Genomic DNA, 26,444 nt, shown 5'->3' with positions numbered 1-26,444 from the left:
CACACGCCCTCTGTTTTAACATATGCATCTACGACGTACTGTTGGAATAGTTTGCCGCTGGAGTGCAAAATACTAAATGTATTCCTCATTGCTCATTGTATGCGTAAAATTGGCACTGAGTAAGCCTTATTCGCTTGGCGGTTCTTTTATCGGGAACATGTTGTAAATCTTTGTGCCGGCCAATGTCTCCGTAAGGGAATAAAAGTGGGTAAACCATAGGATCGTAATTCATATTGAGCGTGGAAATCTGTTTACAGGAGTTGCCTATGGGATAGATGCAAATGTCCCTTTCGGCAGGCGGTTCGCCATCTTCTCCGACGAAAATCACTACAACATCGGTGTGACATGTCGGGGCATTGTATCATCGTAAATCCTGCCTAAGGTTTTCCTTGAAAACTATTCGTACAGATGCTGTTGGATTGGACTGAGCAATTTCATGCATGTGTTTGTATGATTTAGCGAAGGGGTTGATGGTTCTGAGCATGGAATCTAGCTGGAGAAGTACATTTTTGCTGCATGCAGAGTTTGCTTTATTTTGTAAGCGTACTTCAGTAGCTTGCACTGTGTCAAAACATACAACTATCCATATTCTGGAGAGGTAGAAGTGTTAGCGTATAGTGGAGAGACTTGGTGATAAATTTGCCTGTGTATTTTAAAACAGTATGGTCCGTGGCCAGGAGGTTGAGTTATCTGTGCACCCATGGAAGCAACCACTAGAGAAGAGTTGTATTCTCTAATGTGTTCACGATAATTTTTAGCTTCTGATGTTTGCTGTGTAAGAAGCTGTTGTAAAGACACAGGTAGCTCCCGCAAAGGTGGTAAAGCTACTTTACCGTTGTGGCAGCACCTCGAGTACTTGTTGGATGTATTACGCTCAGCAGGCCAGTATAGTGCATGACATGGAAGACGACGAATAGGAATCGAGACATGCCATGTCGGCTGCTTGTGGACAGAACCAGTTTTGAAGAGGAACTGCAGGTAGCGTGGGGAAGGGTTTGGAAGAGGACGAATAGGAATCGAGAAATGGCGTGTCGGCTGCGTGTGAGCGGGACCGGTTTTGAAGTGGAAGCAGCACGAACCAGAAGAGAAATATATATAAGAGATACACACACACACACACAAAATGCTTCCCATAATTTCAAGCTGTAATAAGCCTTATTTCAGGTAGGTATATTACAGAAAAAAAAATCAAACAATATTACAGCTTGTAATAATGAGAGACATTTGACTTTCTTTTATGCCATATGTATTATGGATAAATATTTCTGTACATATTGTATTAGTATGTATCTTGGGTTTTTTGGCAAGATTGGCACTCCATCCACTGTAAAAAACCTCACAGGCGTGCAATGGGTGACATCTCAGCACTCTGGGTGGTTCACTGTGTGGTGGGTGCGGCAACGCACTGTAATCAACGCATGCTCCCAACCTTAGTATCCTTAGTATTTTAAGGAAATTTTATTTATTGAAGTATTTTTTCAACACTGAACAATAGGCCTACAAGATTTCATTTTGTTAATAAAAAATTAACACTTAAAACCTGTGATCTACAGTTTAATTATAAACATAAACTTTAATATAGGACATGAGGCTTCTATGTGTCTGATTATGCAGGAGCTTAGTATAAAAAGTTTTTAAAGGGACACAGCAAAAAAAAACAAAAAAAAAACTGGTATCAGTATCGGAATCGACCAATCTAGTAACATGAAATCAGTGATCAGTATCAGCCTTAAAAAACCTGACAGTAAATTACAGTATCAGAGAAAGGAACATGTGATACAATTACTGACACAAAGCTTAGACTAGCTCTGTTTTATTGATAGTTAACTAATGATTCTGCAGTGGTCACTTGAAGCTAGCAATATACAGTGGGGCAAAAAAGTATTTAGTCAGCCACCAATTGTGCAAGTTCTCCCACTTAAAAAGATGAGAGAGGCCTGTAATTTTCATCATAGGTATACCTCAACTATGAGAGACAAAATGAGAAAAAAAAATCCAGAAAATCACATTGTCTGATTTTTGAAGAATTTATTTGCAAATTATGGTGGAAAAAAAGTATTTGGTCAATAACAAAAGTTCATCTCAATACTTTGTTATATACCCTTTGTTGGCAATGACAGAGGTCAAACGTTTTCTGTAAGTCTTCACAAGTTTTTCACACACTCTTGCTGGTATTTTGGCCCATTCCTCCATGCAGATCTCCTCTAGAGCAGTGATGTTTTGGGGCTGTCACTGGGCAACATGGACTTTCAACTCCCTCCAAAGATTTTCTATGGGTTTGAGATCTGGAGACTGGTTAGGCCACTCCAGGACCTTGAAATGCTTCTTACGAAGCCACTCCTTCGTTACCCGGGCGGTGTGTTTGGGATCATTGTCATGCTGAAAGACCCAGCCACGTTTCATCTTCAATGCCCTTGCTGATGGAAGGAGGTTTTCACTCAAAACCTGACAATACATGGCCCCATTCATTCTTTCCTTTACACAGATCAGTCGTCCTGGTCCCTTTGCAGAAAAACAGCCCCAAAGCATGATGTTTCAACCCTCATGCTTTACAATAGGTATGGTGTTCTTTGGATGCAACTCAGCATTCTTTCTCCTCCAAACATGACGAGTAGAGTTTTTTCATCTGACCATATGACATTCTCCCAATCCTCTTCTGGATCATCCAAATGCTCTCTAGCAAACTTCAGACGGGCTTGCACATGTACTGGCTTAAGCAGGGGGACACATCTGGCACTGCAGGATTTGAGTCCCTGGCGGCGTAGTGTGTTACTGATGGTAGCCTTTGTTACTTTGGTCCCAGCTCTCTGCAGGTCATTCACTAGGTCCCCCCGTGTGGTTCTGGGATTTTTGCTCACCGTTCTTGTGATCATTTTGACCCCACAGGGTGAGATCTTGCGTGGAGCCCCAGATCGAGGGAGATTATCAGTGGTCTTGTATGTCTTCCATTTTCTAATAATTGCTCCCACAGTTGATTTCTTCACACCAAGCTGCTTACCTATTGCAGATTCAGTCTTCCCAGCCTGGTGCAGGTCTACAATTTTGTTTCTGGTGTCCTTTGACAGCTCTTTGGTCTTGGCCATAGTGGAGTTTGGAGTATGACTGTTTGAGGTTGTGGACAGGTGTCTTTTATATTGATAACGAGTTCAAACAGGTGCCATTAATACAGGTAACGAGTGGAGGACAGAGGAGCCTCTTACAGAAGAAGTTACAGGTCTGTGAGAGCCAGAAATCTTGCTTGTTTGTAGGTGACCAAATACTTATTTTCCACCATAATTTGCAAATAAATTCTTTAAAATCAGACAATGTGATTTTCTGGATTTTTTTTCTCATTTGTTTCTCATAGTTGAGGTATACCTATGATGAAAATTACAGGCCTCTCTCATCTTTTTAAGTGGGAGAACTTGCACAATTGGTGGCTGACTAAATACTTTTTTGCCCCACTGTAGCAAATGGAAACACTCTTTACAAGGTGTCTTTGGTCAGCAAAACTGAACATTATTATTTAGGCAATTTTGTCAGATTAAAGCTATATTTCATTCTCAAATTTAATACACAAATAGACATGAAAAATGCATTTTATTTCAGTCATTTGTGCTTAGCATTTGTTGCAATTCTTCAGTGACAGATAAATGGACACACTGCTCCAGTTATATACACCTGTTTCTATATTAGTTTTAAATTAGTATGAGCAAGAGAAAAATGGTATTCATCAGATGTTCCAGAAAAAAACCCTATTGTTCATATCTCTGGTTTAAAGATTTAAATTATGAACAAACTTACCAAGATAGTCGTCCATAAGTGATCCGATTGCAAACTGCAAAGTAAAAGGATAAAGTTAAAAGAAGATATTACATTTGTGAAATAGTTTCTCATGCTTAAAATGAAATGGATAAATAATTACAATATCATTCTTATCCACTCTTGTTCCCACAATCTTCAATCGTATCTCATCATCTTGTTGGATTACAATGTCCTATAGTAGAAAGCAGTATGAAAAATCAGGTTTACTAACAGAACCGTGAAGAGTAAGCAAGCAGCTACCCATAAACACAACAATCCTCTCACAAATAAAGCCACATATTCTACATACAATGCACTAAAAACCAGAACATTACCAAATTTCACTCTCGCTATGCAGTTCACATGTATTTCAACCTTACTCCCTGTATTCACATGAAAATAGTGTGACTTATTTATTTACATCTAATAATACATCTAATAATACATTCTAAGAACATAGAAAAAAAATCTTGCTTAAAATGTAAATTTCCCTATACATTTCACAGATAAGTAACAGAAGTACAAAACTTGTACAACTGCTTAATTAGTATTAGCTGACAACCATGCACTCCATGGAATTAAAGCAAATCAGAATCTAATCAAAATAAACTGGTGGCACACTGGTTAATTAGCTCTGCTGCCTTAATTAATGACTGTGTTTACAAGCACACTCATGACCAAGATAAGGCGAGTAACCAAGGTAAGACAGAAACCTGGTTTCTTAAAAATCCGTATTTACATGCAAAACTAACCTTCTGAACTTTGGCAAAACACTCCCACCGTTTTTAAACTATGCAAAATAGAGTTAAACATCATTGGCCATTATGTATATGGGAAAAAAAGCATGAAGCCTGCTATAAATAATCGTATATGTCTTGTACTTTATGTGCTCTTAAGCAAATTTCAGTAAACCTGAGCCCCCGAAGATTTGTGGTATGAACACCTAATAGCCGTTATGTCACCCAATTACACTGTTTCAACATACCTATAGCAAATAGGGGGATTAAAACTAAACTAAACTGGTTACTTTATTAATAGGTTTCTGTTACAGGACTGCATACAGCACACTCTTCTGCTTGGCAGTGTGACTGAGCTCTGCCATTGAGCTATCTGGTGATGCTGGGATAGCAACAAAGCAGGTGTTTTTACTTGAATAATAAGTATTGCATTAGCATGGGAAAATTTAAGCAAGACTTGCATAGATGGTCTACCCTTCATCTCACGTTGGAAGAATTAACATTGTCAAGATGAATATCCTTCCTAAGCTTCTTTTTTATCTCAAAGCATTCCAATATGTAGCAATAAATAATTTTTTAAGAAGTTAGATTCAACCATAACCTCATTTATTTGGAATTCAAAACATCCATATATCCAAAAGATGACCCTACAAAGACCTCAGGCAGAAAGAAGGTGGTATGGCTCTACCTCACTTTCAATTTTATTACTGGGCGGCAAATATACAAGCTATAAATACCTACACGTTGACATAAATGGATGAACACACAAAGGCTTGATCCACAATAGAAATAAAATCCTGCAGTACTTCTTCATATTCCTTGCTTTGAACCCCAGTAAATACGAGTTATCGTCAATATACTAACAACCCAATTGTACGTACTTCATTCTCTCAGAATATGGAACCAATGTAGGAAGTACTTCAAGATAGAGAAGCTTTTATCTGTAGCACCTCTGCAAGATATCCACCTTTTTCCACCATCTTAAATATATGTAATTTTTAAAAAGTTTGGAAAACATTCAGGATTAAATCACTTATAGATTTGTACATAGACAACGTCTTTGTATCCTACGAACAATTACACTTCAGATTTAACTTTCCAGCAACACAATTCTTGCACTACCTCCAAATTAGAAACTTTGCAAAATCTAAGAAACTATTAGAAACTAACCAAAATCTGAACAATTTTCCTCAACTCCCCCCTATTTCTATTCCGGAAAAAATATTGACCAGTCTTGAGGACTCAGACAGCATGCCTGTAATATACAAAAACATTTTAAAGTCCCTTCCTTTCAAAGATCCCAGAATACAGTGGGGAAAAGGATCTCTCACTCAACATTTCAGAAAAGGAGTGGAAGGCAGCCATGTACAGAATTCACTCTAGCTCCATATGCGAAAAGCATACAATTATTCAACTTAAAATCATCTATTGAGCACATCTGTCTCGTTTAAAATTGTGCAAAATATTTCCAGGGCAAGATCCAACCTGCGAACGTTGCAATCAAGTCCCAGGCTCATTGGGCCAAATGTTTTAGGAGTCCACCAAATTAACATCATTCTTGACCAAAAACTTTAAATGCCTTTCAAACAGCCTTGGTGTCACAATCCCTCCTAACCCATTAACAGCTGTGTTTGGTGTACTTCCAGATGGGCGTAAAGTGGAGAAGGACAAACAAACTGTAATTGCTTTTACTTCACTATTGGCACATAGACTTACAGTATCTTGCTCAACTGGAAGAATCCTAGCTCATTTCTTTTAAGTCAGTGGGTAACTGATGTTTTATAGTATTTGAAATTGGAAAAAATCTAATTCTCACTTAAAAGGATCTGTGCAAAACCTTTTTTTTTAAACCTGGCAGGATCTAATCAATAACATTTTAGAATAAGCATTTAAATATAAAATGAAATATTGAGACTGATTATTTCAATCGAGAAAAGGAATAATGTGATCACCTGAGCATTTGTCTTAGGAAAGCTATCTTGTGGATGTTTCCATCTGTGGCTACTGAAAGCGTGTGCGAACACAGTGCAACAGACACGCGTGCAGATTACAAAAACCTTAACTGTAACCTGGTGGGGCGGCACGGTGGCGCAGTGGGTAGCGCTGCTGCCTCGCAGTTGGGAGACCTGGAGACCTGGGTTCGCTTCCTGGGTCCTCCGTGCGTGGAGTTTGCATGTTCTCCCTGTGTCTGCGTGGGTTTCCTCCGGGTGCTCCGGTTTCCTCCCACAGTCCAAAGACATGCAGGTTAGGTGGATTGGCGATTCTAAATTGGCCCTAGTGTGTGCTTGGTGTGTGGGTGTGTTTGTGTGTGTCCTGCGGTGTGTTGGCACCCTGCCCAAGATTGGTTCCTGCCTTGTTGGCTGGGATTGGCTCCAGCAGACCCCCGTGACCCTGTGTTCGGATTCAGCGGGTTGGATAATGGATGGATGGATGTAACCTGGTGAAGGTTTTACAGGACATAATAACTGGGTTACTCTTGGAAAAAGCTGCATCTGTTAGCCAGGTTTCTCAGAGACCCAATAATCCAGATTCTCTAACTAGAGGAAGGGTTTGCATGGCATTTTAGAAACCAGTTTTCTGTGAATAACCAGGTTGCTAAAGTTCATGTAAATGCACTGACTGATTAAGCTTTGTGGGGAGTATGTTAGCATAATGTGGAACATAAATTGGTTGCTGTTCTGCCTTAATGTCATGAGACCCTATCTAGGCTATCCTAGAATTTTACCAGTAAAAGTTGTGATTACATACACTCAAATAAGCAATTTCCCAGGTCAAGGTCTTATTTAATCCTCAAGAACTTTCTAGATTTGTAAAGCCATAAACTTGGAAGGTCTCAATAGCCTCATGCGAGACATGAATTTTCAGGATCTACTGTACAGTATGTGTAAAGGAGGCTATGGGTGACAATGGTATGGCAGCATGGCATACAAGCCTATATACAGTATGTGATTTTAACAGTACTTTCATGTAAGGTAGACAGTAGCATTAAGGATCCTAGTTGGACCATGCAGAGATTGTAGGATTACCTGGTAAACAATGCCCAACTCACTGTGCAGAAAAATATATATTATGCTCATGCCTTGCAGTTAAACAGACAAAATCTAACTGGAAATTACTACATCTGGGTACATGTGCCAAAATATTTATGGACACACCAAAGGGAGTCATAAAGAGTGACTACACCATCAAAAATATAACTAAGCTGCAAAAAGCTTAGCTGTAACCCAAGTAAATTGTTCTAACCTAAGTAATTTATTTTCAGAAACACAATGCATGATAGTGGAATGGTAAACATTTTTTAACCCTACACAGAGTTCTTACTAAATGAAGAGATGAAGAGGCAATGTGCTTTTGTATACATATAATATATTAAAGACATACACACACACTTTTTATATATAGTACCGGGGGAGCAAGTGTGGACAGAGCATTACCTTCGCAAGAACGCTAGATGGCAGCCCCCCCGTGGGAGGCAGCGGTGCCTTGGACTCCTGCAGGGCTTTATGGGAGATGGAATTGGATACAGCCCTGGTGGGATCTGGGGGTGCCGAAGCTGCTCCAGAGTCTGTGTGGACGGTTCTTCCACCACACCCAGAAGTGCTGCCGGAAGTGGGGCAATAAGGGGTGACTTACTGTATATAAGGGGCCAACATAGGCTACTCTGTGAGCCACAGTGAGGAGGAGAGAGACTAAGCTTGTCGAGGAGAAGTGGAGGAAAAAGAAAAGAGAGAGGGCAAAAGTATTGTGTTTGTGCTTTGTGACTGTGTTGTGGCTTGTGGGAATGGGGAAGAAGTTGCCAAGTGAAGAAACAAAATAAAAAAACTTTTATCAGTGTGCCTCCTACGTCTGTCTGTGTCGGGTGGCTGGTACGCCCCCTAGAGTTGTCACAATATACACACATTTTATTTATTTATTTATTAAACACACACATATATACAGGGTTGGGCAATATGGGGGGGGGAATCTTACCACAATATTTTTTTTCATATCAGTCTGTATCGATATATATCACAATATAAATCAAATCATTACTTGTGTCAAGCTTAAAGGTTCCTTTTTACTGCTGAATGAGATGTAAAGATATTATAAGGATAATCTTCATCCATCCATCCATTTTCCAACCCGCTGGTTTTTAATATTTATTTTCTGTCAGAAGTTGACAAATGTACTGTAGAACATTATACAACTGTATTTCAAATAAATAAAATAGGTATATATTATGAACTAAAATCTTAATTCTGACCAGTTAATGCACAACTTAATTCTTTGGTCAATTCCAAATAAATAAATAAAATAGGTAACACAAAATGAAGAAGTCTTAATTCTGACCAGTCAAAAGCTTTCAAGTTTTACAGGAGAACACAAAGTAAATTTTTGGTCAGTTCCAAATAAATGAAGTAGGCATTAATACAAAATAAAATGTCAAAAAACACCTCCATCTTTACTGTATCTTTTCCTTTGTATAGGTTCAAACTGTTTTAAAAGGTTGTGAAACAAACCCACAAATAAATAGACAAAAAACTTTCTGTATATATCCTCAGTACAAATTCAAGCAACTTTCAAATATAAATAAACAAAACTGACATAATCACTCAACTGTGGTCAGCTTATACTCCAAGGCAAAAAAGAAGTCACAAGAAATCCCCATTAGTGAAGTCTGCATTGTGTGTGCTCTAAAGCAGTGGTCCCCAACCTTTTTGACAGCAAGGACCACTTTACTAGAAGCAAATTTTTCCAGGGACCAGTTGGGGGTGGGGGTGGGATTCTGAGGATTCATGGCGGGTTCGTAGGGCAGTTTTATACACAATTTACATTACATTTCTATTAAGTTATTAAGCAGTTCGCATACGTTTGCAACCTGAGATTTTTCTTCTTTTTTTGCATATAACAAAGACATATGCATTGCACATCACAAACATTAACACTTTTATCGTTTTTTCGTGTCTGCCGTTTCTATAGGAGGGTGACAATGAGTTAAATTCCAATGGATGATTTTCAGATGTTGACAAGCAATAAGCAAAAGGTATCACTGAAAACCGCAGAAAACAAAAACAGCAAAAAAAAAAAACAAAACAGTACGAAGAAAGATTTTTTTTTTTTTTTTTTTTTTTTTTTACAATGTTTCTGTTTGGGGATTGTTGTGCAAATGTGCACATCTGAGCTGTGACCACAGATCTAACTGCTCTGTGGATGATTCATTCAAGCATTTCAAAGTCACTTCGTTGTAATGAAAGTGTAAATGTAAATCTGCCGAATGTACTTCGTAGTAACGAGATTTCTATAGACTCGTGTCATATTAGGAAACTGTCGGGACCATCAAAATACAGTACTTTGTTGTAATACACTCTCACCTCGGTCTCTCTTCTCTCTGCGCCGCTGCAAAGCCCCACCCGCCAAGCATTCTGAAAAGTCTGAGTGAGTCTCCATTGCTGGCAGTTCTCTTGCGGCCCGGCTGTCAGACGTCTGCGGCCCGGTAGTGGGCCGCGGACCGCTGCTCTAAAGGATGGCACTGCTTCAGATGGTACAAATGATTAGTGGTATTACTCATCTTTGTGGGAACACGCTTTCAACAAAGTTTTCAGTGCATGCTACTCTGCTTCTGGTTAGACTTTAAATAGCCAAAGTATCTCCACACTATCGAATTCTCTGGACTCTTCTTTCAAACAATGTCATCATCTTTTGAGCCATGGGCTGTGTCCGTTGGGGTGTCGTCTTTGGTAACGCTAAGTTTTCCTTAACATTTTCTGTTGTGACACGCTCAGTGGTGCGTGCGCCAACTTTACCTGACATGGCTGTAACTCTATTCCAGCCACATCATTGGTTTGGTGTGGCGCTACTCTCATTATCACTGGATGTTCATGTTAACTGTTAAAGCATAGACGGAATGAGTTTTAGTGATGTTGTATTGACCAGGTCTTATATTTCTATTGAGGAAAAGTTATTTTGCAATAATTATCATTTTATCACCCAGCCCTGATATATATACATACATACAGACACACACAGTATATATTAAAAGACCTTTCTTTAACATCCATGCGGTCACACAACTAAGAAAATTGTATAAGTAGTAAGGTCACAGTAAAAATATAATTTCCTATGAAATATACACTTTATATCCAATTCTGAGCAGTCAATTATTTAGCTATTTAAGCAAGTACAGTGCATCATATTGGCTGGTTCATGCTACAGTATTTAATCTATTGTAACTCAGTCACACTCACCTCATCGACAGTTTTATAGCATGGTGGATTGGAATTTGGATCAAACTCCATCTCTGAGGGAATGGACTGTAGACGAGAACAAGCAGAACTAATAAGTCACTTATAGTATACACTTCATATTCTTTTAGGAATACACAACACATATTACAAATGGTAACACTGTATATCATGTGTATAACTGTATATTAATGCCTTTACGATACAAGAGCAGTGTTTAGAATAGCAGAGCAGCAAAACATGCATTACTTGCCAAACTTAAATTTAATATACATAAAAAAGTGTTTCAGAGTTGCTTCTGTATTTAGCAACATGTATTGCTGTGAAAAATAACTGTAAAATGTATTAAAATCCCATCTTAATATATTAAACCAAATGTACACATACAGTACATAAAAATAACCATATTTATTATTCCAGGCTTTTGTGGATGCTAGATGATTAAAGATTTTGACTTACATGTCTAGAAATAAAGCAAGACATGGGTCCAATCTCTGTGAAAAGGCCCACCTATGGGACAAAAAAAAAAAAATTAAAAAAATTAAGCAAAAATTACAAAAAAAAAATGAAAAATGTTTCTAAAGTATATTATTAATGTATCCAGCATAATTACAGTGGAACAATGTGTGGCTCTGCTACCTCACAATACCAGAATTCTGTGTTTAAATCTTACTGTCTGTGGAATTTGCGCATACTCATGATGTTAAATTAGACTGAACTGCCAATACTGAAGCTCTGTGTAAGAAAGGGCAGAGCCGATTATACTTCCTTAGAAGGCTGGCGTCCTTCAACATCTGCAATAAGATGCTGCAGATGTTCTATCAGACGGTTGTGGCGAGCGCTCTCTTCTACGCGGTGGTGTGCTGGGGAGGCAGCATTAAGAAGAAGGACGCCTCACGCCTGGACAAACTGGTGAGGAAGGCAGGCTCTATTGTTGGCTTGCAGCTGGACAGCTTGACATCTGTGGCAGAGCGACGGGCGCTCAGCAGGCTCCTATCAATCATGGAGAATCCACTGCATCCACTAAACAGTGTCATCTCCTGACAGAAGAGCAGCTTCAGCGACAGACTGCTGTCACTGTCCTGCTCCACTGACAGACTGAGGAGATCGTTCCTCCCCCAAACTATGCGACTCTTTAATTCCACCTGGGGGGGTAAACGTTAACATTATACAAAGTTATTGTCTGCTTTTACCTGCATTGTTATCAATCTTTAATTTAATGTTGTTTTTTGTATCAGTATGCTGCTGCTGGAGTATGTGAATTTCCCCTTGGGATTAATAAAAGTATCTATCTACTCTGTTTCCTTATGTGTATTTTCCTCAAGTATTTGCTGTTTTCCTCTCGGATCCTAAAGGCATGTGTTGGCTGTTTGGCACCTCTAATGTAGTCTCATCATTCTGAACCTACTTAAACCAATTCAGGGTCACAGTGGGCTAGAGCAGTGCTCCGCAACCTTTTCTCACCTACGACACACCAAAGTTCTTCCTAGAATTCCGCGGCACGTCAAAAGCTAAAATAGATAGCAGTGGCGTAGCTGGGGGGGGGTCTGCTCCGAGCGCCAGCTATTTAGGGGTGTCCAAACCACTGTACTTTCCTTTTTTTTTTGTTCCTTGAGGAGGTGCAAAAAAAAAAAAATTCTTTCAGCTTTGGGGTGTCAAATTTTTCACCGCCCTGGGCAACATGATCTCCAGCTACGCTACTGATATATAGATATTAATTTAATTCACAAATTTTACAATAAATTTTCATTTTTTATTATAAGTATACATTTATTATAAGTATAGATACATAAAAACTATACTATATTTACTTTTATGCAGTCTTAATAATTATTATAACATAATGACTGATTAATGTGATACCTGCGCTTGTTTCAATGAACACAAAAGTTTTATATTCGGATCAATATTTGACTGCGCAACCCGAAGTTCTTGGTCAAGATCTTTTAAGCATGACCGCTTATCATTTTTAATTAAAACAAGAGTTGTTTGTCTTTTTTGGTGTAACTGGGATGGTTTGAATTTAGATGGCGATTTAGTTTACTGGGTGCCATTGCCTCGTTTGATAGCTGATCGCCGCAAATGATGCATTGTGGCTTTGGAGCCGTTTCGTCACCACACCACGAGAATCCATATCGAATGTAGTCTTCGTTGTACTTCCTTTTCACAATCTTCTTTGTTTTTTTTGCAACACTTGTGCTGGGTTCTTCATCATCTGAACGTGAAGACGAATCTTTTCCATGTAAAAATTTATCCATATTTAAAGGGGTATAAAACTAAATATGAATCACACGAAGAACGTTAACCATACACAATTCAGCAACACAACTAATAGTAATGAATGATAACTACTGTCGCAAGACGAGTGAATGCGACGTAGCACGACTAATACGTCGGCTTGAATTGAATCTAGGTGAGGGCATGGAGCGCTTTGCCTATCAAAGCATACTACGGAGTTGTCTGGCGACTACGTAGGGCCTAAGTCGTAGGCGACAGGCGCCAGGCGATGGGATTTATTATTTCAGAGAAATGACACATAAAATTATGAAACCTTTAAAAGGCTATTTGCGCGAATATTTCATTGCACGTATTCTCGTTATTGTGTTTCTAAGGAGGACCGTTGAAATATTATTTAGTTAGAAACTTGTCTTATTTGACCGTGTCACACCTGTATCGGCTCAAGGCACACCAGTGTGCCGTGGCACACCGGTTGCGGAGCACTGGGCTAGAGGGTATCTGAGCAACATCCAGTGAAAGAAATGATTCAAACTGTCCGTATAGGACCAAACCAGAATCACCAATTAATGTACCATGAACGTCATTTGTATGTAGGACGAAATCCAAGAAAGAACCTGGAGAAGAACCCACACAGATACAGCACACTGCACAGAGACAGCAACTGGATGCTGCATTCAAAATTATGACTCTGCAGCTATAAGGCAACATCACTAACCACTGCACCATTATAACACCTATATGGTTACTATCAGTTAGAAAGAGCAGTAGCCATAATATAAATCTCCAATGCTGGTATTATAATAAAACAACTCAACACAGCTTCGAGTTAGACAGCATGTCAAAATTAGTGACTGCATTTGTTTAATCTAACAGCCTCCCGAGGGTGCCAAATTCAACAATTGTATATCAAAGGATGGGGAATCCCTTAGGACTCTTCATTAAGTTTAAAATCTCCAAACCACTAAAGGATCAGAAGAGGCACCCAATTCACATGGAGCACACTAGAAAGTAAGTAAGCAAAATAGAGAACAAGCACATAGCCGCCTCCTTCACTGTAGCCTATGGTACAACAAACAAAAAACCCTGAACGAACATCTGTACTTCCTCCAAAGTTTGATAAGCCTCTCTTTCCATTTATGAGGTCCAAAATACTCACTCACTTTCCTAGAAGCTGTTGTTGCTCTTCCCTGTTTGTGGGTATTATATGCATTGTATTTCTAGATAAAAGAGTACTACCAGTCAATTCTCACAAACAAGCTGCCTAACCCTTATGACTTATGACCTACTACGGGAAAATCAAACAAGTTCAATGTTCTCCTAGTGAGATTCAGAGAGTTGAAGTCTCTGCTAAAAGATAAAAAATATCTCCTATAATACAAGGAATAAATACCATTTCCATGCACATCTTTGAATAAGCGCAGAACCTGTTGGCCTTGAACGTTATAACTTTCTTAACAGAAATACAACATATCAAAACCTTTTGGAAGGACTTAAATCTTTCAAAACTTTGAATGAAATATTAATTCAGGTTTACCTGCACTTAATGTACAGTATGAATATAAAATTCACAGAAATTAACTTGCCTAATAAATATATGTGGATTTCAGATATAATCCATAAGTATACATAGGAAGAACCGGTTCAGTATAGTGAAGCCTGGTTACCTTGAGATCATGTAAGCAATCAAAAACAGCAACCTAATATTTTGAAACCCACCCAATCCAACGTGCAAGTTTAAACAGTCAGATGTTCTTCATATAACGTGAATGTACAAGAGTCCATAATGTGTTTTGTTGTAAAATCTCATTATCAGTCTAAATTATACACCATTTAGAAATAGTATTAATTTACTTTACAATGCTTATATCACAAACAGAATTTGCAGTCTTCATTCTAAAAATGTCTAGAAATAACAAATTTAATGAAATATAAACATTAAATGATGTAGAAATGTGCTGACAAAATCAATGGCAATGCTTAATTGTAGAAATTCAATATGAAGACTACATAAATCGATTACAAATAAGGTGTAAAAAAAACTATCAGAAAAAACAAGCCAGTAAAACGAACATGGGCATTTAAAACAGACAAACATTATTCATTTTCTGTCCATAAAGTATAGAATCTATCACTGAAAAACTGTGTGTGGCAATTATAAGAAATCATTTTTCTTGAGTTGCAAAATTGTCCTACTTTTCCTAGAAATAATTGCACATATTGGTAATGAACTGCAGGAATTTGTTATTTCACAGAGTTCGCTCAGTTGTTCAGAAAGTTAGGACCTCGGAGAACTGAAAACAAAATGTTTAATAGGGCATACATCATTAAAAGAAGCTTGCACAAGGTGTCTACAAGAAACTGCCTCTGTGGTTATGTTAATAAATGACACCAAAAGAGGTCTACAACAAATAAATGTACATAGTTACATATTAAATCTTTCAACTTTGGCAACACAAAAAAACTGCCTTATTTGTTAATAGGACATCTTAATTAAGATCAACATGTCACTTTATCTTTACCATACTTTTTTTAACATGATAAAAAGGTAACCGAATTACCTACTGTCAATTTTCCAAGTTCCCATTTGCAATGAGACACTGGGCCAAAGAGAAAACCGAAAACAGAATTGATGATTACTTCTTTGTGTGGTATATTCAATAATGTACAACACGCTTTAAAAATGTATCTAACGGTTTAAAATGACATGCCTGCTTAGTGTTAACTTTTAGTATCTGCAGGGGGGAAAAAAATCTGAACAGCCTTAACTAATATACATATTTTAAAACATTCCAATGTCAATGCTGTTTTTGTATATGCATTAGAAATTTCAACAAACAGTAACATGAAATTAAATGAACATAATGTAATTAAGTTTGCAAACCAGAAAAAGGTTTGGGTAATATGGTTAACAGAGATATTTTACAGTTATACAGTTCTGGAATCTCCATTGTTTGTTCTGTATAAATGGTTGGGTACTGCCATATTTTCTTATACTTCCCCTATCCTCAGACAAGGACAGACTTGCTGTCATGAATAAATGTCCCCTTAGTTTTGACATATGTTCTTAAGTACATGTTCCGTTGTTTACTAAACAGAAATTAGATTGATTATTTTTATTACTATCTTTGAAAATTCTGAAATCTTGGATAAGGAATCCAGGAAGTAACCTTAATGATGTTTCTACTGGGCTGTTAAAGAGTATTAGTCTCATTATGTAACGGTTTTAACTTCTATGTAAAATTTCACATCCAGTCATACATTTTTTGTTTGGAAATATGTTTGTGTTTGGTCATCTTAATATAACAAATAACTTAAAGCAATAATGAGTTTAAGTATAATGTCACCTGATTTCTAGAAAGCACGATTAGATGCAAGTTGAGAGGAAGATTATAAACCACACACCTTATTTACTTGTGTAACCACAGCATCAACCACCTCCCCCTTGAAAGGTCTGAAGACAATTGCCTTGTACTTGACAGGGTAAAGCACAAGGCCCCGGCTAGGTTGGATTATTCCTGCACCAATATTGTCAATGGTGGTAACAGCAATCACAAATCCATACCTTTGTGTAAAAAAAAAAAACAGAATTATTTTAAAAAGTATGAGATTTATAGATATAAAACACTGAAAAAATATTGCTTTCACTATGCACATACAGTATTTACAAAACACTACCAATTCACTGATTTTTATGATGTATATAAATATGAATCATTCAATAGATAAAATTAACACTTCCCTTATCTTCTGTTTTCTTCACCTCTTCTACTTGTGAAGGTCACGATGATAAAAGGGTAAGCAATTTTGATTTGTGCTACTTCCTAATAGTTCCAGGATACTGTATTTACTTCCTGGCCTCATCACCATATACTATACCTTGAGATATGCGATGAATGTGTGTTTGTGCCACTGATCTCTGCCATGGACTGGCTACTTGTCTAGGACTGGATTCTGCCTTACAGCCAGTGCTACTGGGATGGATAAAGTAATGGAATTTGGTAATGTTACATTAATATGTCTTTTTTTCCCATTATATGCAGTTACTGTAAAGACATTACTTTTACATCAATTATATTGCATGTAATCTATGGATATTTACATACCATGTATACAAAGGAAATTAATGCAGTACTAATTGTTCTTTTTGTTGCCTTTTTTATGTAATTGATTTTTTTTTTCTTCCCCACTGTTTTATATAGCATATGACCCAATTTCTTCCAGGCTCTTTAGTATTTAGTCATACACAACTTAAACTGAACACAATTGATAATTGATCAAACTATCTTTAGTCTGGCTTTTTTTTTTTTTTTTTGCAAAAGTGAGAAAGTAATTTTGCAAAAAACAAAATTCAAACAACTAAAGAGACTATATATAAAGGACACCCAGAAAAATAACACCCTGGGTACAAGCTTGCAAACTGCAAGGTGACAAGGGCTGTAACCAATTACCACATCATCATAATGGCCTCTCCGAGATGTTACTAGGCTGGCAAAAGCTCTAGAATTGACCTGTTCTGTTGATACCATCTTACGATCATATTACCTCCTTTTATATCCTAGAGGTAACAATGGACTTTTCTAGCCTAAATCACACATATGCAACTCCCGGTATTTTGTAAGAACTATACTAGGTCTAGACCTGGACATTGCCAGGTAACCAATGTCAAAAGTTTTTAACTGGGATTCATTCACACATAATTTTGATTTATTGGTAAATTCCTGAGATAGCATTCATATTTGAAAGGGGCTAATGCTTGCACTGCTTGGTGTGGAGCTACACTGTGGAGTGACATTAGCTTTGTAACAATAAGGCAAAATAATTGCAATAAAGTGCAAGGACAAGCAAGACATTGGCCCACTAATCACTGTTTACAATGTAGCAAATGTCAATTTTTGTGTTAGGTCACAAGTCACAAAGCCTTGCACCGTTGTAGCCTGCAATAACACAAGAGGTGCGTCGATTGTGCAGTTCAGGCACTGACATTCTACCCTCTTATATTCAAGTGACAGAAACAAATATGAGAAAAGTGTGCAAAGAAACACGCTTCTACTGTCAATTGTAACAATAGGTTGTGTCTTGGTGACTGTCTCTAAACATATCACACAAAGAATGGATACCAAATTTGCATCAGAACATCTGGGTATTTGAATAGAAAAACTGCAAATCCATAAGCATCTTACCATTATCTAAGTGTGAGAATCTCAGGCACACACCAATCACACTGCGCAAGCTACAGGGAAAGGGAACATTCACCCTTTACTTATATAGTCTTAATATTACTACTTCATCCCAGCTAACCATTTTTATTAACATGTTATATGAATTTTAACAATATTTTATTTTCTTCCAAAATGTTTATTTTCAAAGTGAGTTAAAATTATTAATGCTTCCAACAATGTGCTGCTGATTGGGTCAGGACGATTTTCACCCCAAATGACTAGAATGGCGTTCAGTAAATTAGTTGATCTTAATAGAGTGGAGCACTTTAAAACACTGCTGAAAACACATTACTTTAAAGTGGCTTTCTCATAGCTTCATCTTAGTTTAATCCTGATGCTCTGTATATTCAATTAATTATCATTATTATTCATGGTGGCTCCAAAATCCGTACTAACACCTACTTTCTCTTCTGTTCTTTTTCCGGTTTTCTGTGGTAGCGATCTGCGCCGCCACCACCATCTAATCAAAGCACTGTGATGTACCTACATCGATGGATTACAGGCCAGAAGTCTACATGACCATCATCATTAAGTTCTTCCAGGTGAACCCTGAATACAATGAGGACTGATTGAGGTAATTTATGTTAGGTAGAATGCCTAGAAGGGGCTGGGTGGTCTTGTGGCCTCGGAACCCCTGCAGATTTTATTTTTTTCTCCAGCCTTCCGGAGTAAATCTTTTTGTAAATAAAACATGTTTCTGGTACATTCTGGCTTCCCACTAGTAAATGCTAAAAGCCTGAATTATTTTCTAAACAAAATCGTTCCAAGAATTTTTAGTGTGTTTATTGAGTAGTTCTTATTTGTTTTGTATAATACCTTGGGAGAAAGTTAAAATGTTTTGCGCTGGTGTGAAACCACAAATTACTCACTGAGCAAAAAACAAAATAAGAATACTTACTTTCCAGTGCAGGTGCCTTCAACTTCAGTAAACAGTTTCTGCTTCACTGTGTTTAATAAATTTGGACCAAAATAGCGGGGATGCAGCAAGATCTCATGTTCCAAGGAAATCTGAGAACAATCAAAATAAACTTTTTCACTTGCACAGTTCAGCTTCAAGACATACAAAACCATCTTTAGCTTAAAATGAAGATTATTTACTGATATTTAAATAACATTTTTCAACCTATAAACAAACTTAATTCCACAGCTAATTTTAATACAGCCACTGGATTACTAACATATTAACCCCTTGTTGCCTAAATTTATTTACAATTATATAAAAAAGAAATGTGTGTTTTTGCTGTCAAGCAGATGCTAAATTAAGGGGAGATTGTTAATTTGAATATAGCACACAAGCATACAATAAGCTGGCATGTATTTTTATCAAATTTGGACAATTTCTGAAATTAGCAGCCAAAATCCATGTGCACGGCCACACCAACACTTCGCTTCCATCAGGTGGATGTAGTTTCCACTATGACGGCTAGATGGCGTGACCAGTGCTTCCAGTGCGATCCTTGGTACCTATTGAATATGTATCGACCAGCATCGACGGGATACATATACCGCCTCGGCTGCATACAGACTGGAAGCGGTTTGAAGCAATTTTGCGATAATCGCCTACAAGGGGTTAAACCTAACAAACTTTAATAAATCATTACAATGTATTATTTTTAAAGTCAGTGTAGGTTATACCCTATTACGCCACAGACAGAAAAATCACAACATTCTTCTCCAACAAACAAATGCCACCAAAGCTTAACTGCTTTTTACAGGATGTCCATCTTAATTCAAAAAAGCTAGCAGATGTGGGTGTGGGTTGGTTCCTGCCTTGAACTGTACTGGGATAGATTCTGGCTTCACACAATCCAGGAAAATGAATAGATACAGTAGAATCTCTGGCCACGAATGTTTCCAAACACGTAAAAATCGGGTTACGATCAAAAAGTTAGCCAAAATTTTTCATCTGATCGCGGCCACACGCTCTGGTGGCGAACAAAAACACTGGCGGCCAGTTTCCCTACGCGCGTTCGTATTTGCCAATGATTTCCCACTCTCCATTTCCAATTTTCTTTTGTTTGCATATACAGGGCCTAACAAAGCAGCTGATGTTGCAAAAGGAGTTATAATGTTAACCAAGCAGAGGCCTCAAGTGCTCAAAGAGGTGGAAAAACTGTTGCTAGTGTGGTTGAACGAGAAGCAACTCGCAGGGGATAGCGTAAGTGAGGCGATCATATGTGAGAAAGCCAGGAAGATTCTTCAAGTGGCAAAGGTGAGGAATTTAAAGCCAGTAGAGGATGGTTTAAAATTTTTCGCAAGAGAAGTGGCATTCCCCCCCCCCCCCCCGTGCTTAAAACTCATTAAAAAAGTGTTTACAGCGACAGGTTCGTAAGGGTGTAGCGCAAACTCTTACAATGTTAGTTTTCTCTGTTGTTCAAGGTTTTCTCTGTGTTATTCAGTATTTTTACATTTAATTTACTATTACACTGTGCATTCTATGGTATAATTAATTATTTTTGTGCTTAAAAAATATATATTTAGATACAGCCTGGAAAGGATTAATTGTATTTACATACAATCTTATGGGGAAATTACATTCGGGTCGCGACCAAATCAGATCACGTCCAGAGTTTTGGAACGAATTACGGTTGTGACCAGAGGTACCACTGTATTGTGAAGGAAATTTTTTCTATATTTTTCTACATTTGAATACTCATATTTCTTTTATAGAACAAAGGACCACTGCCAGATACACATTAAAATGGTGATATTTGACCATGTGATAAAATGCTTTCTTAGTAACTTTAAATGGTCAATGGGATGCCTAACTGCTCTCTAGTTGTCATTTCTTACATATGCCTACATAAGCTTAGGTATGTCTGTGTAGTTAGAGCAATCTAATAATATAACATTTTATTTATATAGCACCTTTCACATGCTCAAGGCACTTCAGAGTGTCTCAGAAAGAAACAGCAGGAATATGTAACATTGGATACAAATGTTTCCTGAATAGAACTCTAAAACAGAGAGGTACAGGATACACAAACCATTAAATAGAATAAAAGCCTAAATTCAATACTAAAAGAAAAGCCTAAAAGATAACATAATTTGTGATATAACACACACACACAAATTATACTGGAAAGAGAGGTAGACTGAAAGAGAGGGCAGAATGTCAGGTTAAGTTAAATGTCTTCCTGAACAGATGAGTTTTAAGTTATCTCTCCATTGTAAAAAAAAAAAATCTTTGGGAGGAAGACGAGATGTGATCTTCTCGGAAGACAATCTGAAGTCCCGCGAGAGACACCTCAACTTGCTCCCAGCTCTTAAAACAACGACAAGCAAAGCACGCAGCTCGCCAGCAGCAGAAAGCCAGCAGATGATCCGACTGCTTCTCCATAGCGTGTGTTCAGCAACCCCCCGCCCCTTCACAACACAAGCGGCAGAGACATGAAGTGGCAAAAGGATAGCTGCTGTACAGGCTTTAAAATGATCGATGGGCAGTGCGACAACAGCAGCAGCAGAAAGACAGCAGATGATCCGACGGCATCTCCTTGCATGCGTTCAGCCGGACACCCCTTCACAACACAAGCAGCGTTATACATCCTGCGAGAAAGAGATTTAACCACGCCCGGGGCAGGAAATAAAGGACAAGTATTGTTTATACAACGTCACGCGAGACAAGGCAGTGAGACATCATTTAAAACAAGTCCACGGACATCTAACCTAGCAGTTGTTGGATTGCTTTTGGCAGACACGCTTCATGTGCTCCCAGCTCTTAAAACAATGACAAGCGACAAGCAGAACACGCAGCTCGCCAGCAGGAGAAAGCCAGCAGATGATCCGACCATTTCTCCTTAGTGTGCGTTCAGCCACCCTAACCAATCCCCCCATCCCCCACCCCCTTATAGCACAAGCAGCAAAGATATGAAGTGGCAAAAGGACAGCTGCTATACAGACTTTGAAATGATCGGGCAGCGAGACAAGCAGAACAGGCAGCGAGCCAGCAGCAGAAAGACAGCAGATGATCCGATGGCATCTCCTTAGTGGGTGTTCAGCCGCACCCCCTTCACAACGCGAGCAGCGTTACACATCCTGTAAGAAAGAGATGTAACCACACCCGTGGCCATAAATAACGGACAAGTATTGTTTTTACAAAAGTTTTAAAGTAAAAGTGAAAATAATGCACATGTAACAATTCCCATGAAAATAACAATCTCTTTAAATTGTATATCTGGTAAACCAAACCCAGGGCTGGGCAAGCAAAGCGAGCAGGAAGCGGAGTCCCCTAGTTTTTTTTAAAAGAATGAATTGAGTCAGCTGATCTAATTTATTTTGGGAGCTCATTCCAAAGACTGGGCGCTATGGAGCTGAAGGCCCTGTCACCCATAAAGTGCAGGTTAGTGTGGCACACAAAAGATTGCTAGAATCAGAAGACCTTAGTGGGCAAACAGGAGCACAGTGATGGAGAAGGTCACTGATGTAGTCCAGTGCAGCAAGGTTGTTTAAAGGTTTGTAGCTTAATAACACAAATTTTGTATTCAATCCTGCAAGACACAGGGAGCCAGTGGAGGTGAAGCAGGATGAGTGTTATGTGCTCACTGTTGCTAGTTCATGTTAGAACTCTTGCAGCAGAGTTTTGAATCAACTGGAGCTGTGACAGAAGATAAGAAGCATCACCTGCCAGTAGGGAGTCACAATAATTGATCTAGGATGTGATAAAAGCAGTAGAAAAGGAGAGGAATGAGCGACCATGGGAAATGGTACAGACGTGAAAGAAAGAAAAGTTTTTTTAATGAGGTTTATGTGGGAGGAAAAAGAAAGGGAGTAATCAAAAATGAAACCAAGGCTCCTTGCTTCACAAGGTCTAATGAGAACACCATTAAAAGTGACCGCGAAGAAGATCATTTTCTTAAGTTGTGCTTTAGTGTGTGAGTTCAGTTTTGCTGCAATTTAATTTTTTTAAACAGTTCTGCTACAACCAGGTTTTATTTTCACAGAGTCATGTTGTGAGCTGAGAAAGCTGATGAAGTTTCACTTTTAACACTGAAACAGAGATGAGTATCTGCATAAAAATGATAACCCAGTCCAAAGCTACGAATAATACAGCCAAGGAGAAACACATAAATACAAAAGAAAAGAGGGCTGAGCAGCTGACTGGTGGTGAGATGGGCCTGCTGTTACCAAGACTGTCAAACTTTTGCCTATCATTTGGATAGGACTTAAACCACTGGAGGGCAGTGCCAGAGATACCCAACATGTTCTCCATTCTGGACAGTAGAATGTCGTGTCTGACAGTGTCAAATGCTGCAATAAAATCTAAGAAGAGTGAATATTCTGCTTTGTCCAGAGTCTGTTGCCATAAGCAAATAATTGGTTACCTGAAGCAGAATAGTTTCACAGCTGAGGTATGCCCTGAAACCAAACTGAAAGGGTTCCATCAAATTATTGGAAGTTAAGTAATTGGTGAGTTGGGAGGTTACAACATGCTCAAGAACTTTTGACTGAATAGTTAAGATTTTCAGCTTCAAATACAAGACTTTTTTTTTTTTTTTTTTAAACATTGGGGTTACATAAGCAATTTTAAAAGCGGCTGACACAAAGCCAGTGTCAAAGGATGTATCTATTATTGTCGCAACAGTTGGTATTATGCCATGGCATCAGGATTTAAGAAGTGTGGTGGGAATGGGATCCAGTACACAAATAGTCGCCCTCAACTTACAAAGCCAGTCATTAACAAATGTACATGTGGCTGGTGAAAATTTAGAAAAAAAGCTGGATGGAGTGGGAAGGCAGGGAAAGATAAAAATGGATGATAAATTTATGTTAGTTGAATTATTTAGAGCTTTAATTTTACTGAGGAAAAAGTGGAGAAGTTTTTCACAGACTTCAGTTAAGGAGGTAATTGGGCCAGAATCAGGTTGATGTAGCTTAGTAACTACAGAGAACAAAACCCTTCGGATATCATGGCCACTTTCTATTATTTTGCCATAATGAGTGTTCTTGGCTACAGTTAGTGCATCTATGTAAGCCCTTTGACAGTCAGAGAAAGCCTGGATGTGCAGAGTGAGGCCAATCTTGCATGACATTCTCTCAAGGCATCAGCCAGCTGCTTTCACAGACTGCAATTCTGAACTATACCATGGAGCGGAGTGCTTAAACTCCGTAGGGTTTAAAGGAACTGTTTTATATAGTGCTGAAAAAAGGGGCTGAGTATAACTGATTGTTCAACAAGATTACCTAATGTGGATGGAATAGGTGAAGACAGAACAAATTAGAAATAAAACTACCAAAAATAGAGGGGCAGATTTTTTAAGGTTCCTGAAATTTGACGTTTACAGGTAAGAGGAGGGTAAGTTAATGAGACAGCAAAAAGTGCTGCCTTTTGATCAGAGGAAAGAACTAAGAGGCCACTTGCCACTCTACAACAGATCTATTGAATAAAAGAAGTGGAGAATGATTTCAGATTGATTATTTTAAAGAAATTAACAACAATGTATATAACCTTAATAGTTTATATTGAAACTGTTAAATCACATTGGCACAAAGGTGATTTTAACACACAAATTTTATATTACATATACACACACACACATTCATATCAGGGATTTGATTAATAAGGATACTTAAAACCTTTAAAGTCTGCTATTTTAGTTTGATTTGTCTTAATACCACACTAGTAATACTTCAAAAATTGAGTACTTGTGTTTCTATATGTTGCTAATGATGGCTTAATTTGCAGTACGATTTGTGTTTTCTATAAATTTAAATATAGTCCTTTATTTTAATATATTAGTGTTTATCATGGCACTGGACTGCGGCAGTGTTTGGCATGTTGGCCAGATATGCATTTAAGAATTTTACTTTTACTCTATAATATGCACTACTATTATTACTACATAAAATATGGTTTGAGATTTATCTGCCGTTTTCACCTAAAATCTTGGATATAAGGTCTTCAGTTGCAGTATTTGAAACTGCAGACAAGTTGTCTAAGACATGCATTTTATATACCAGGCACCAGCAATGACATGTAACTACGATCGTTATCTCGTTCTTCGTTTCAGCCTTCCCTTCATAACATTGCTTTCCTGCAACAGAAATTTGAAATCCACCCATCTAACAGGTTGATCTAACTACGCCCACCACTACTCGATACATTTGATCTAAACATTTAATCTAAAAACGACGCCCTCCTTTTAAAAACTAAAGCAACAACAGCTCTCGCTTTCGTTTGACAATTCTCTGCTTTTTTCCTAAACTGCCTTTGGTCTCCTGATTTATTTTCTTTTAATATTGCTGGATTTGCCTATTCTCCCAACATCAAATTATCCATGTGTATTCTATTTGGAATGTAAATGCGAAATCAACATGTAGGACTGTTCTGAAAGTTTTAATACCGTCCTGTGACGGACTGAATATAAAGAGATTAGCTTGTCACATCCAAAAGGCGTCCGAAGAATCATTACACACGATCCTCCGTCTGCTTTGTTTCCATCAAAGTTGTATCAAAAACTGACAAGAAATTGCAAAAAAAAAAAATACATACGTGGTAAAACATTGCAGTACTTTCCCGCAATCTAACACAAAGGTCTGTCTTCCTGTTGACCGTCCCTTTTAAAAACGCCGAATCCAACAGACTAAAATTACTCAAATCAGTCAAAAACCACGGCGTCTCTCATCCAGAAAAGAGAGATTCACTTCCAGGTCAATTTGCACGTGACCTTGCAAAAACTACGTTTTCCCACAAGTTAAATCTCGCGAGAGTCCTATTACGGACATTTTTTGAAACAAAGGAGGGAAAAGTTAAATCGTGTATATAGCATTGACAGGTGGGGTTATGTGAAAAAATGAGATATTGCACCTTCATCTTCACACAGTAGGTGGCAATAATTCACCTTAAGCACAGGTGCGATCCACCATAAAAACCAAAGAAGAGGAAGAGTGTTATTTGTTATTAATCTTTTTAAAAAATCAATGGATGTTGTTTATTCAAGGATGAAGCAGGTGTACGATTTGCTGCATAAACCGGTGTGGATGTGGCTTTAATGAAAAACACGAGGCAGGTCACACAGTTTTCATTTTACAGCGCCATGTTCTCATTGTTTATTCGATAACGTACTAGACAAGTGTACAACTTGCCACAACAGTGTTTTTTTTATCATCGGAAAACTGCAGTTGTTTGGATGTGTGTGAACATATTATTATTATTTATTCTTACCATTTTATTTGCTTACATTTTTAACGAATTATTTATTGAGCTTCTGTAAAATTCCTAATTTACCCCATTGACCAAAAAAAAAAAA

General features: G+C 38.0%; 1 protein-coding gene across 2 annotated transcripts in view; it reads right to left on the bottom strand.

Moving 5' to 3' along the window:
• Positions 1–25,853, bottom strand: part of polr2g (RNA polymerase II subunit G) — a 236,776-nt gene extending 210,923 nt beyond the window's left edge. The window contains exons 1-7 of one of the 2 annotated variants that reach the window (XM_028809597.2): positions 25,688–25,853; positions 19,097–19,206; positions 16,382–16,541; positions 11,201–11,251; positions 10,745–10,810; positions 3,905–3,976; positions 3,784–3,817 (exon numbers count right to left, since the gene is read on the bottom strand). In XM_028809597.2, coding sequence (XP_028665430.1) covers positions 3,784–3,817; positions 3,905–3,976; positions 10,745–10,810; positions 11,201–11,251; positions 16,382–16,541; positions 19,097–19,206; positions 25,688–25,699 — 505 coding nt within the window. In that variant the 5' untranslated portion in view covers positions 25,700–25,853. The remainder of the gene's footprint in view (positions 1–3,783; positions 3,818–3,904; positions 3,977–10,744; positions 10,811–11,200; positions 11,252–16,381; positions 16,542–19,096; positions 19,207–25,687) is intronic. The other variant, XM_051930879.1, reaches the window with a different exon arrangement.
• Positions 25,854–26,444: the final 591 nt, after the last annotated feature.

The sequence above is a fragment of the Erpetoichthys calabaricus genome, chromosome 1 (genome assembly GCF_900747795.2).
Source record: "Erpetoichthys calabaricus chromosome 1, fErpCal1.3, whole genome shotgun sequence".
In the NCBI taxonomy this organism is placed as follows: domain Eukaryota; kingdom Metazoa; phylum Chordata; class Cladistia; order Polypteriformes; family Polypteridae; genus Erpetoichthys; species Erpetoichthys calabaricus.
The sequence above is the reverse complement of the archived record's forward strand: the minus strand, read 5'-3'. Positions and strand labels throughout refer to the sequence as shown.